This window comes from Ylistrum balloti, unplaced genomic scaffold (assembly GCF_031769215.1).
Source record: "Ylistrum balloti isolate Yb309-2 unplaced genomic scaffold, AGI_CSIRO_Ybal_v1 Utg370122, whole genome shotgun sequence".
NCBI classification, from domain to species: Eukaryota; Metazoa; Mollusca; class Bivalvia; order Pectinida; family Pectinidae; genus Ylistrum; species Ylistrum balloti.
This window is the reverse complement of record NW_026782138.1, coordinates 628,519-642,198: the sequence shown is the minus strand read 5'-3', so window position 1 is coordinate 642,198 and position 13,680 is coordinate 628,519. Positions and strand designations below refer to the sequence as shown.

At 35.1% G+C, this 13,680-nt stretch overlaps 1 protein-coding gene across 1 annotated transcript; it reads left to right on the top strand.

Annotated features, from left to right (window-relative positions):
- Positions 1-383: 383 nt before the first annotated feature.
- Positions 384-13,284, top strand: LOC132550384 (arginine/serine-rich protein PNISR-like). The gene is made up of 13 exons (XM_060214444.1): positions 384-470; positions 1,454-1,609; positions 1,883-2,140; positions 2,411-2,526; positions 2,765-2,854; positions 5,166-5,295; positions 5,542-5,762; positions 6,636-6,773; positions 8,178-8,289; positions 9,303-9,356; positions 10,267-10,428; positions 10,956-12,063; positions 13,039-13,284. Exons 2-13 carry the CDS (start codon positions 1,543-1,545, stop codon positions 13,046-13,048), a joined length of 2,466 nt encoding a protein of 821 aa, XP_060070427.1. The 5' UTR covers positions 384-470; positions 1,454-1,542; the 3' UTR covers positions 13,049-13,284.
- The last annotated feature ends 396 nt before the right edge of the window (positions 13,285-13,680 follow it).

The following is a 13,680-nucleotide window of genomic DNA, read 5'->3' as shown; positions in this document are numbered from 1 at the left end:
TACAGGTAGATTACAAAATGCGTCCAACTCAATGAAGTGGTCGATATATCATGGATGCGAACGTCAATCTACAGTATAGTATAACAGGTCTACATTGTACGTCCGTGAGTATAATGTTTGGGTGTTCAAAACTTGAAGGGGAAAGATCCTGGGCTATTAGATGGTGAACAAAAATATTACAATTCCAATCTTTAAACAAGAATATGAAAGAAGAAAGAAATACACATCTGCAAAAAATATAGAGGACAATATCAATTATTATGTAAGATTTATATCGTTAGGTTAGAGTTTCCGGACACCAGACCATGGTTCTAATTTTATCAGTCTGAATGAATTTTGATTGGTCAAACTTCGCATGCCCTGCAAGCATTATATACAAGATGGCGGTTTCATGAGACATGTCCTCGTCTCTTCAACAATGCTTATAACACCCACACATTTATTCAAAATGCTTTGATAGCGAGTGGAAGGTATATATTTGTTTCAGTTTTCATGAGACACGAGCTAGTGTCGTAAAACGTGTAATATAACGTTTGTCTTTAGTGCTGCAATCAATGTCCATGTAGGCCGAACGTCGTAACGATGTACAAATTTGGTATGAAATAATTGTTCATGTTGAATAGGTATTAAGGGGGTCAGTGATTGTCAAAGAAAGAAATTGTTTGAAGAAAGAAATGCTTTGTTACTCATTGAAATATGTGGTCGCTAACTACCATTCGATTTATGACTTTTAAGTCTGTTCAACTTTTCGTAACGCCATGTTCTTGGGCTCAGACTTGCATAGCATGATAGGCCTAGCTTAGCATAAGAGGTTTTAGTCCGCCTGATTGCATTAGTGGATCTGATCTGTGACATATGGCGCCTGCCAAAGGTTTCTTGTCGTGTTGAACATCTAATATTGTTTAATTAATATTGGTCCCACGCTTTGCTGAATGCTCTATAACCCGTGAGGCACAGGAGCAGAATTTCGAGGCGAACATGAATTATGTGTCGCCTTATACGTAGCAGAAACACCATAACTCTTCAATTTTGTCTCTGGTGTTATCATGTTGGTCACATTGTATTTATAATGATTACTGTGAGCATTGGTGATGGAGAATTTGGAAGACAAGTCCATATGCATATGTGTACCAAACTATTATGGTGCAAACAGAAAGAAAAGTTTTCAAATTTCCATTTGAAAATACCATTAATTAGTGAACCAAGTTTTGGTAAGCATACAAATACTGAAGAAGTCCGGATTCATCTGCAGTTAAGCAGCATCCAGTTAAATGTAATGTAGATTATCATGGACATCCTATTTACTGCTGATGATTATTACAGCCAATAGAAGTGCCCAAATTAATGTCCAAAAATGTGAACATGGAATAAAATGTTCAGAAGGTAATATTGATCAAAACATTATTTACACATAATAAATATTAATGAATTTTTAATCTCTTGTTTTATTCAGGTGTTCGATCAATACAGTCAGGAGATCAACAAACTAGCTTTATTATTGTTAAAATCACCAAATCCAGAGTATACTACAACTTTTAAAAGATGTGGGCCAATCCTTGGCCAGCTGCTCAGATGCAGCAAGTATTCCAAGGGGTTCCCCATGAACAGGGTAAGACAAAGTACCAGAGCATGTCTCTCTTTTGAGGGCACATTTTCATACATATCGATATTAAGGATATTTAAAGAGACTTAGTTAGGAGTAACGTGTTAATGTTAAATGGAATTAGATAATACCAATACTTTATGAAATTTCTTTTCAAAGTCTCAACCAAGGAAATCATGAACATTGTGCATGTGTAATAGTGAACAAATTAAGATATTGATATATCTGTATCATCCACTTGGAAATTTTATTTTGAAATTGTGATGGAATGCTTTTCAGTTGACTGGGCAGCACTAGCTAAACAATGGATACAACAGAAGGAAGCTGTTGGCACAGATAACACCTCTGTACCTCCTCCGCCAATACAACATGGAGGCATGCCACAGCAACCTCCCATACCAAGCATGATGATGCATGTGCACTCTGGTCCTCCGCCACCTCCACCTGTAGGACCTTCCAATGGAGGAGGTGGTGATGATATGGAGTTAGATGAAGGGGATCATGAAAATGGACCCAACCAAGCCAGTAATTTTAATAGTAAGCTTTACTTACATCGTTTTCTGGCTTTACTTCAATCTTAAACTGTAATATTTTAGTGATATTTTACTTCTGAAAGGTGTTGCAAATAAAATTTATGGCATGCTTGTTGTGCATATCAAGTAATCTTGATACACTTTAAGAAATTATTTTAATAGACATAGCTGAAGTATTTAGTGGAAAAAAACAGATAAGAGAGTACTATAATTTTGTTTCCATATAAGGAACATTGGAGAATTTTACAACTTATTTTTTGTTAAATTTTGTCAGATTTTGGTGGACAAGGAAGTCAGCCTCAAGGCTGGGAATGGGGATTACAACAGAATTGGAGTGTGCCCCCACCTAACTGGAACATGCCACAACCACCTGTTGAAGATGGAAAAATTGTAAGCAAAAAATACACATTTGTATTGATTCATTAAAGATTTGATAAAAAAGTAAGCTCTTCAGAAAAACTGATGACTATTGACAACAATAACCAGAATCCTGTAAATAGAATCTTCTTATCTTTTAGTGTCAGAATACAAAACAGGCCACATCATACAGATAAATGATTTGTGTTGATTAAAACGCACAACAAATCATTTGATATTTAAAGACTGATGTTAATATATTTCACTTAAGGAATCGCAGACCTATGAGTACAGTCATGGTGGTGGGTTCCAGCAGTCGTTTGATTACAATCATGGGGAGGAAAACTACGACTATCAACAAGTAAGTCTTTACAAATTAAACTTATCCTGTTGGAAGGAACAAATCATCTTACTGAGAATGTCCATTCCATTGTATGATCTTGTAGGGTATAGAGACCATACTTGTAAACTATGGTTTTGTTTATTAGGGCCATGTATCTGAGATAGGGTGCTCTGTAGTAATCACTGTACATTTGTCTACAGAATCATTTACTGGTGATTCACAATATCTGTTAACAATTCAAATAAATCTTGATTTATGAAAATAGACACTAAGGCAAAAACCCATGGCCAAGGCCATTAGGTCCACTGGTCAAGGTAAAAAATACCTTTTCACATATAAACATATTGATATGACATTAGGAAGCAAAGTTTGTTAGAATTTAAACAAGAAGTAAACTGACCAAAGACCAAGATCACTTGGTTAGATGTATGGGTGCCAAGTTCAAGTACAGAGCAGGTTGTTAAGGCCCTATATTAGACATACAGGTGCACTAATAGTAATCACTCTGTCAGACTGACCTCAAATTAAGTTCCCTGCCGATAACTTAAATACATTTGTCATATTCTTTCATTGATGGAGATTAGTAATTATGTTTTTCACTCAGAATTACATGAAACTTGCTATAAAGTATGTGATCTTGGTGTATGTTTAAGTATTCAAAAATTTGCTGAGGGCTGCAATAAGACTTAATATATTCCTAAACGTATGCTGTTGTGTAAATTTTAACCTACATGACAGATTTCCCATGTATTCAGAGATTGTATGTAGCTCAATGGTTTAGGCTGCAAACATCATAGCCAATCTGTATTTCTTTTGAAAATTGAGTTAAATCCTGTTTTATATTACTGATATAATCTCTGACCCAGGCACTTCACTCTGACCCTGGCTAATCATGGAGGACAGGGAAATTTAAAGTTCAAATGAATGAATGTTTAAATATGTGCAGCAGCAAATGTGATATAAAAAGGTAGAGGAAGGAAAGAAGACTCATTGTACTTATATATTTTACTTCCTTGTGATTGTCTTTGAAGTCCAAATTTAGATGGCCTTATGATAATTATGGTGGATGTAGAGCCACTTGACAGGGTCCTTTCTGATCTGCCATTGTTCTAGTCTATATTGATATTGTAGCTGTCAAATGGAGGTAAATTTCTAGCTCACCATCATCAGATGGCAGGCTATTCATATTGCCCTATGTCATGGTCTGTCTGTCCATCCATCCATAAACAATTGCTATTTCTTGAAAAGTACTGGATCCCTATGTAGATTCCCCTTCGTCCCTAGTTGTGCCCATTTGATTTTGACATTGCAAGTTTGTTATTGCAATTTCTCCAGATATTAGGCTGGATCTCTCTACATTTCCTTGGTAGGTTCCCATTTGTGCCTAGTTGTCCCCATTTAATTTTGGGACTGCTCAGGAAAACAAAATGGCTGACAGGCAGCCATCTTGGAATTTGTCTTTGCAAGTTTGTTATTTCTTAAGAAATATTGGCTGGATCTGTCATAAATTTCCTATGTAGTTTCCCTTGGTCCCTGGTTGTGCCCATTTGATTTTGGGTTTGATCTGAAAAACAAAATGGCTGACAGGTGGCCTTCTTGGATTTTGACTTTGCACAGTTGTTATCCTGAGTACAGCACCATAGATCTTTCTCAGATTTCATATTTATATTTCTCTTGATCCCTAGTTGTGCCTGTTTGAATTTGGTACTGATCAGAAAAAGAATATGGCCTACAGGCTTCCATCTTCGATTGTGACTTTGACAGTTTGTTATCCCCAAGAACTACACCATGTTTAATTCCTTCCCTGTCCCTGATTGTGCCTGTTAGAGTTCAGGACTAATCAGAGAATCAGAAAAACAGAATGGTCAACAAGCAGCCATCTTGGATTTCACTTAGTAAAGATTGTTATCCCTATGTCTGAAGAATGAATATCTCACAAATTTCATACATGTATTCCCTTTGGTCTCTACTGGTGCCCATTTGATATTGGGACTGATCAGAAGAAAAAAATGGGTTCCAGACAACCATTTTAGAATTGATGGGTAAAGATTATCATTGCTATTTCTGCAAAGGAATGTACAAATTTCTGATCATTAAAAGCAAAAAAAGAAAAGAAGGGAAAAGATCCAACTTTCAACGAGCAAATAAAGATAAAACAGGGCTGAATGCAAAGATCCCTCTGGGATCTCTTGTTTCAATGTGGTTTTGAAGATTAGAAATATTGAATATCAAGACAAGCGATGAGCTTAATGTCGACTAATTCTAGCATCACAATCACAAAATCAATAATGATTTTGCTCTGTTAATCCAAACATTGGTTAATCCCCAGGATGGTAACCAGGGTGACTACCAGTCGTACTGGGGATCTGAAGATCAGGAAAACCATGACAACCAAGGTTTCATCAATCGTCAAGGTCATAACAGGTTCTCTCTGCCTCAGGGAGAAGATAGTGGTATAGGTAAGTATCAACATATTGAGACAACAATACAGTCTGCTGGACACAGTTTAAGACATTTGTCATTAGTGGAAAGGCTTTGTTGGAGGATAGAAGATGTCTTTTGATTATACATAACAAAACTTTCTTTTGTCTTAAAGAAGATTCTCGACTGCAAATAACAGAACTATCACTAGTGTGTTCATTGAACTAAGAAATTCTTCAAAATCTTATGCATTTGTTAAGTAAGTTATAAAACATTGCTTCCAGATGCAGCCAAGAGGAAAAATTTGCCTGCTTGGATAAGAGAAGGACTTGAAAAGATGGAAAGGGAGAAAGTAAAGAAAATGGAAAAAGAAAAGAGAGAGAAAGAACTCCAGGAAGCAAAAGAGGCTCGAGAACAGGCAGAGAAGGAAGCTGCTGCTGAGATTCTGAAGGAGAGAGCAGGAGAGTCTGATGGAGAACCAAGCATGCCAAAGAAAAGCAGATTTGTATGCATGGAATGAAGTCTTAGTTTATTTGTTTTGATGAACAAACCTGTTATAGCAAATGATGTAGAATATAGGTATCAGTAGCTATACAACCAAACAAGATGCCTGAAGGGCATTGTGTAATAAAGAATTCTCTTTTTTAATATTAATTGATATAAAGAGTTGAATGGTTTTAATTCTTTTTATACTCATGATGTCCTGAGATGGTACAAAAAAGGACTCCCGTATCTTTCATGACAATCTTGACACATTGCAGTAAACATGCTTCTTTCCTTTGTGATGAGTTGGATCACATTTGTGTAATTGATGATGAGCAAAACAGAATAAAACTATTGAAAACTATTAAACACATACAATTTAGTACAGTTTATTGTCAAAATAAGACAGGAAACAAGTTGTGCATGCAACGAATAAAGTAGGTTATAAATGAGTGTTGAATCACATGCTAGTGACAAGATGTGTGCAAGAGTAGTCATACTTGCCATCATGTTACCAAATGGTTCTGCCTTTTTTCCAGTTGGATATTTGATAACAATGTTTTAACATCATTTTATATGTTTGATTGCAGTACATAAATGTCAAGGTACCAATATTATAAATACACAGTCATAAATCTTCCTTTTATTGAAGTGAGCACTACAGTCATCTTGTAGGATAAGCATTGTACTCAAAGGACCAAGTCACTTCCTGTAACAACCAGGAAATTTGCATTGAGTACAGGAAGAGTTAGCACTTGTGCAGAAGCTTCAAAGTTGATTAATGACCTAAAATGCCCTGTTCTGAAATTAGCTTTAGTTTATTTTATGTAAGGAAAGAGTAGGGTTCTTACAAAAATATTGACTGTGTGACAATAAAAATACTTTTGTTTTCCAGGATTCTGATAATGAGGAGGAAGGAGAAAGACAGCACAGTCGGAGCAAGTCCAAGTCGCCAAAACCTGAAATCAAACCAAAGAAGAGGAGTCCTTCACCTGAAGAATTCAAAACTGAGGAGGAAAAACAACTAGAAATGGTTAGAACACTTAAAAAAGTAGTAGTTAATACAATATATCAGAGTGTAAGAAAGGTGAGATAAATGTACAGAGAATAGATACTGACCAATAGGCCTTTCCAAGTTATTGTTTTCAAATATAATCAAACTTTTTCTACCACATTTAATATAACCAAATTCATATTACCACACAATGAAATGTTCCTTGCGGTTTTTACATGAGAATGCTCCCCAAGCCGTCTTTGGTACCCTGAAACCTAGATGTAGTCATGTAAACTGTAGGCAATGATTGTTTAACATGCTGGAGTGTTTTGTAAAAGAAAGTAAGAGTAATGTACCTGCAAAATGAAAAAACATATTTGCAAAGAACATGTTAGCGTTGCCTTTTTTGGAAAATTACATTTTAACTTTTGAGCAGAATATTTTTTACAACATATACAGTCTAACTTTACAAATCGGACTTTGATGATTCAAATTTCTCAATATGTTGAATTTTTTGTCTGGTTCCTGAATTTCATTCCTATATATTACTGCTACCTTACCCCATTATGAATCAGAGTTTTATGAATTGAACTTTTCACAGGCCATTAGCTTTGATAACAGTCATTAACACCTCATAATTCAAATAAAAACATTTACCTATAGTGTACAGGTATTTTTGCTCTGTTGCAAAATTTCACACATTTCGACGAAGAGTGCTACCTGACAATGGGATTAAACTAGCGCACTATTACTGGCTGTACTTACAAGCAACAACATTTGATAAAGATAATGAGACGTCATGTGATGTTCGCCGCTGCCTTTGCAGCAATAGCATAAAAAAGTAGTTAGGTCTAATTTGAGAATTGTGAAAACAATTGGAGGAAATCCTGAACACTTGTATTTCACTAATTCCTGCAACAGCCTTTTTCAGTTTTAAGCATTAAAGCATGAGAAACCATGGTTTATTTGTCAATCAATGTGTTCTGCTATTGATTAAGACAAGCCATTGTCAGAACATCAAGAAACACCCGTGTAATTTTTAATACCGGTGATGTGTGTTGTGTCTGCTGTCGTTTCTGGACAGGATGCATTATGATTATTGTAACACATGAGGTGACTTTAATGCTATGCATTCTTTCATTTAAAATTGATATGTAAAATACATAAACTTAATGACATGAAGGCACAAATGTAATTGTAGGGATTTTTTTTAAAAAAGAAAATGCTGCTTTTCATTTAAAACTGTGTTTTAGTGTTTGTGGTGTTTGTTCAGGTAGAAATTTTTGTCATTAACTATTCAATATAACTCACCACAAATGATTCAAAGTCTCAATGTATCAAAGTATTTTACTAGTTGCCTGAACTTTGAAACATCAAAGTTTGACTATAAATTGGATCAGTTATTAAGTGCTGCTTATTGAACAAGTGCATTTTTGCTTTCAGATTATGAAAACAAGGAAGATGCTGACTGAGGTTTTATTGGAGGTGACAACATCAGAAATGGAGGCTGTAGCTAAGGAAGTGTATTATAAGGAAAAGAACAGAGCTGCTAAAGGTAGCAAACATTTCAAAACATGTGTTTATTTTCAAACTGGTCCACCACATCGCACAGTAGTGGTTCCAAATAGTCTTTGTAATGGAGGATGAAAGATTGTTGATATTGATTATACATTGCCTTGCCATGTTCAGTGCAAAAAGGTGCTGACTAAGCTTGCCGAGCATTACTGTTATCTTTTCTTTGAACAAAAATGCTGTCAACACATGCAAAAAGATTCCATTGTTAATTAGTGTGAAGTTTGTATTCCGACTCGTGACTGAATTTGTGGTTATTGATATTACAGGTAAAAATTGTGCAATATCAATTTATAATGTTGATGCCAGTATTGTATTAACCGTTTATATTTCAGCTGGTGTCCTTTTGGTGTATATTTTTTTGTACATTTGTTATTGTTATGTTTATTTTTTTTAATAAAACAAACTTTTAAACCCTATTCCATTTTCCAGGGCAAAATTCTTAAGATATTTTAGTTTGAGATGCCACTCTTCGACACTTTAGGTAACACTGTTATGGAATTACCTTAACCTGTTTTCCAATGATAAGATAAATCACTCTCCTTGTGTGTTCTATCATATGTTGAACATTGACAAATCGGGATGAGGGGATAAATGTTTATCATTGTAGTGATAAATTGAAGTTTGCTGTTTAGCATAAGAATTCTGACCATTGATTTTTTTTTAATACATGGAGTTAATTCTTAAATCAGATTTTTGTATTCAAACAAAAATCAAGGTTTGTGAATGAAAAATTTCAGAAGACATTTGTATTAATTTGGGTAGTATTGAACCTCTGAAAGACAGTTTTTTATACTTGACCAAAGTTTAAGGTACTCTCATCCCTGATTACCCCTTAACATGATATATGTTTTAAAGTCAAAATTGTATTCACAGCAGAATTCTCAGATGGGGAAGAGAGAGTTGTCTCCCCTAGACAAGAAAGGAAGTGTCTACTTTTACTTTCGTTTTGCTGAGTACATCTGTACTAATCATGTCTATATAATTATACAAAAGCTCCGGCAAAGCAGCTATCCAAGTCCACTGCTTTAGCAACCTTGACGGGTCTTGGTAAGTATGCTACTTATTTCAGAGTCTCACGACGTGCTCATAAATATTTATGATCAGAAGTTTCAGACATCAGACATCTGTCTGCCTATCTGTCCTTTCTGTCAACATTTACATTGTCTATGTTTTCAACCTGATTTCTTCTGAAGGCCATTTGCTTATCAAAGTCATTTGATTAGGTCACATGCAAGCTTAAATTCCCTCACAATTACATTAGATTTAGTATGTATGTACACAACATTACCAGACTGTAACGTTGGTTGGCGTATCATACTATTTCATATAATACCTAATCAGAGTTAGTATTATTCGCTAAATATTGAACACAAAAGTGATAAAAAGCAAAGTTGGGTTTTTTCATGATTACTTGGAGTTTAAGCAGTGGTTTCAACCCATCATCATATTTCAAAAATTGAAGCATTTTTACACAGGAAAATCATTATGAAAATAAACAATACATAAACCTTTAAACTAACAGAAGTGAAATTGTCAGGAGTTTTAATTTATAAGTGACATCATATTATAAATTGTAAAAATTTTTATGAATAAAAAGCAAAATGGCCTGGTTGATATGATTCTTTGTTCACAATGGTGTCTGTTTCTTGGAGCTGATGTGTAAGCATTAGGCACTAAAAGGATCCAACAAGTTTAACATTCAGGATTTCTCTCAGAAATGTTGATAGTACATCAAGTTTCTTGTAGGGAAGGAAATTTAAAAAAAAGTATAGGTATTTGACACTGAAAGAAAAAAATTTAGTATTTGATTAAGAGGAAAAATGTATTTGACAATAAAACAACGAAGTTGTAGGAACAAGCAATTTAAACTATTATCATTTGTGATAAACGGTTTGAATTCTTGCAATCACAGACATTTAAAGTGACACTTTTTCAGCTGTATATACCATATTTACAGGTCTTGGTGGGTATGGGACAGACAGTGACTCAGATGCTGCAGATGCTGAAAGTCCAGATGAGGACGACTCTGACGTTGAGCTACAGGAGACCATCCGACGTAAAAAGAGAGATTTTGAAGAGCGAAGAAAGAGCCAGCCAATATATGAGGAGGACGAAATTGGTAGGAATCATATGATTACATGAAGAAAATCCAATTACAAGTGTTGCTTATTTATGTTGCTGAGTTTACAAATTTTTAGACTGTTATATTTTTTAGTAACAGCCAAGTTGAAAATAAAGGCTCTTTTAGTTATGACCCCCAGAAATTTTTTGAGTAGCATACACCCATACATTAGGTGTATACATTGGTCATACAAAGACGATATGTAGTGTACCAAAATCAAAGCCCACCACCCCTCAGAGTTTTTGTTCTTTGTTAAAAATTTACTGTCCAGAGCATAACTTTGCTTTCATTTTAGCTAGGATAATGAAACTTGGTGACCAGAAACCCTCAAATTTCAGAATTATTGCCCTTTGTTCAAATTTTGTGTCGCAGAGTATTCATCAGTTTCAATGATACTGTTGTTTATCAAACTTAATAGGTCGTAAATTTAACATTGAAATCAACATCAGATTGTTTTATGGAATGTACTTAAAAGTTGAAGGGCATACAAGGTTTTTGTTTCATAACAATTCTATCTTTTGCAGAACCAGAGACTCCAGCCTTTTTGAAAGAAGCAATATCTGAAAAGAAAGCAAGTTACCCTTTTGAGAACAAATATAATGGAATTCCTGGTTTGGATGTGAAACAAGAGGAAGCTAGGGATATGGGGGATGGGAGGGAGGGCAAAGTAAACCGAACAAAAAAGTCCTCAGACAAACAAAGGAAGTCAAGAAAAACTACTGACATTTCTAGTTCAAGTTCTTCAAGTGGTAGTGATAGTGATTCTGATTCTGGAAGTTCAAGTAGTTCTGTGTCCTCGGCCAGTTCCGGGTCATCTAGTTCCCCTGAAGGGAAAAGTTCTCATAAAAAGAAGTCTGCATCCAAAAAGAATGTATCTAGTAAATTATCTGGTGTAGGTAAGGTAAGCCGAGTGGATGACAGTAGTGTACCTGTGGACAAAGACAGGAGGAAAAGTCGAGAAGAGGAAAGTGTGAGGAAACGTAGGACTAGTAGACAGGACTCAAGAAAGTCTAGAGGGGAGGAGGACAGGGATAGGCGAGAGGAAAGGTCACATAGCCGGGATGGGTACAGGGACGATGGAGAGGGAAGTAGAGATAAATACAGGGAAGATAGTGGAAGTCGGGAGAGAGAATATGACCGACGACGCAGTAGACATAGTAGGGACCAGAGACGGCACAAAAGTAGGTCACGTTCATATGATAGAGATGACAGACGACATAAAAGTAGGTCACGTTCATATGATAGAGAAGATAGACGTTATAAAAGTAGGTCAAGATCATGGGAAAGGGATCGGGAAAAAAGGAGGCGGAAGGAGAGGAGTGTAAGTAGGGAAAAAAAGGAAAGGGATCGTGGGAGGTCACGAGATAGGCATGATGAATATCGAAGTAGCAAATCGAAGTCAAAATCTAAGAAAAGGAAACGATCTGTGACTGATGAAGATAGTGATGGTTATGCAAAGCACAGCAGCAGTAAGCACAAGAAATCCTCTGGAAAGTATTCAAGAAGAAGTGTATCACAAGACTCTCGTTCTAGCAACAGGAGGGCTCGTAGGGAAAAGTATGAGGATGATAAGTCTAGGAGAAGCAGCGGTAAGAAGTCCAGTCGCAAACAAAGGTCTAGATCCAGATCAAGGTGGGCTAATTTTCTCCATTTCCTTGTAATATTTCTAGCATGTAGATATACTTATTGTTTGTTTATTATTTCCATTATGCATGTTCAATATTTTATCAACTAGTTAAGTTATCTGCCACCATTGTAAAGAAGGCAAATTTCACACTTTCTGAAATGACCCATTTACACTTTCTCTCACACTAGGTAAATCACTTTGTCTTGACTGACCTTTCTACTCAATAATTGTTTTGAATTATCTGCTAAATTTCACAATAATTTTGTATATGGGAGTTCCATATTGTTTCTCCTGCTGACATGAAGAATGAGCATCCTTGGTTGACCAAAAACATCTTTAGTCAGCCTTTATATACAGCATAATCTAAATTTCAATCACATTTAAAACCACTTTTGTTTATATCAGACTCTGCAAGGACAGCCTGGGTACACACCATCTTTTTTTAACATGTTAGGTTTTTGCACTCTATCCTTTTTTTCATGCATTCCTTATTTGCCTCCAGTTATCAATGCAACAATTGAAATGGGGAGCAAATGAAATTTGAATATGATAAAAGAATACTTATTATTTAACCTCTTTATAATGGTTCAGTATGTTACCTTAACAATTACTCACATGAGATTTCTGATATTTTCCACTTAAATACAGAGGGGACCCACAAGCTTTATGGGCAGTGTTAGAGTCCCATCATTTTCAAGCATGAATGCTGTGGAATTTTATTGTACAAAATGAAACCAGTCTCAACTATCCCATCGTGCTGTCATTAAGATATTGATATAAGAGACATAAAAATAGTTAACTTGAGTTTGATTAACGAATGAATAACGATAAATTCTAAATCTCTTTTATTTCAACTGTGATTCAGGAACAGAAGTATTGATGATTATTTTGTTGTGTTCCAAGAAGATGAGTTTGAGAACCAGATCTTATTGTTTCTACTTCAACAAATGCTTGACCAGAGTTTTAATGTTTACTTTCAGGTCATACTAAATAGGATATACACAACGACGAAATAATGAATTCAGTGGATGGCATGAAATAGTGTAACAAGTTAATATTTTGTGTGCGGAGTAATAACAGTTCAATTCTTGGAGCACATGTAAGACTAAATCTATTTAAGTACAAGTGATGGAAGATTTGGACATCTTTACATCTTTTAGTCCATTGATAATTATCTTCAAATTTGATGTAAACATTTTATACTGGAATAAAATTCCTTATCACTACTTCAGCAGTTTTGTTTTACTTAACAGAGAGGTTTATTTCAAAAGTAGTTGGAATAAATCTCGGGTATGACAAGGGCCTTTAATGACAATATAATGTGATTACTGAGAATATTAACCATTAAATATTAGTTATCCTACCACCAACACATTTTAATTGAATTTCCCATTCTCATTTCTAGAATAAGCCTTCTTGATCTCCAGTACGAATATAAGAAACTCAAAAGATTATTTTCACTGAAAGTGTAGAAGAAAATTCAAAAGATTAAGTAATGAATATTCATTGAGTATAGATATTCCAGCATTTTAAATATTCATGAAGTATAGAGATCTCTGCAATAGTTCTTTGTGGAAAACAAAGAGGGAAAGTATTGCTTAAATGACCAAAAATTGCCACCA

Bases quoted from the DNA above. Each gene is read 5' to 3' on its own strand.
- LOC132550384 (XM_060214444.1), top strand. From the start codon at position 1,543: ATGTGGGCCAATCCTTGGCCAGCTGCTCAGATGCAGCAAGTATTCCAA. The intron at 8,290-9,302 runs GTAGCAAACATT...ATTATACAAAAG, and splicing joins AAAGAACAGAGCTGCTAAAG to CTCCGGCAAAGCAGCTATCC. The intron at 9,357-10,266 runs GTAAGTATGCTA...CCATATTTACAG, and splicing joins AGCAACCTTGACGGGTCTTG to GTCTTGGTGGGTATGGGACA.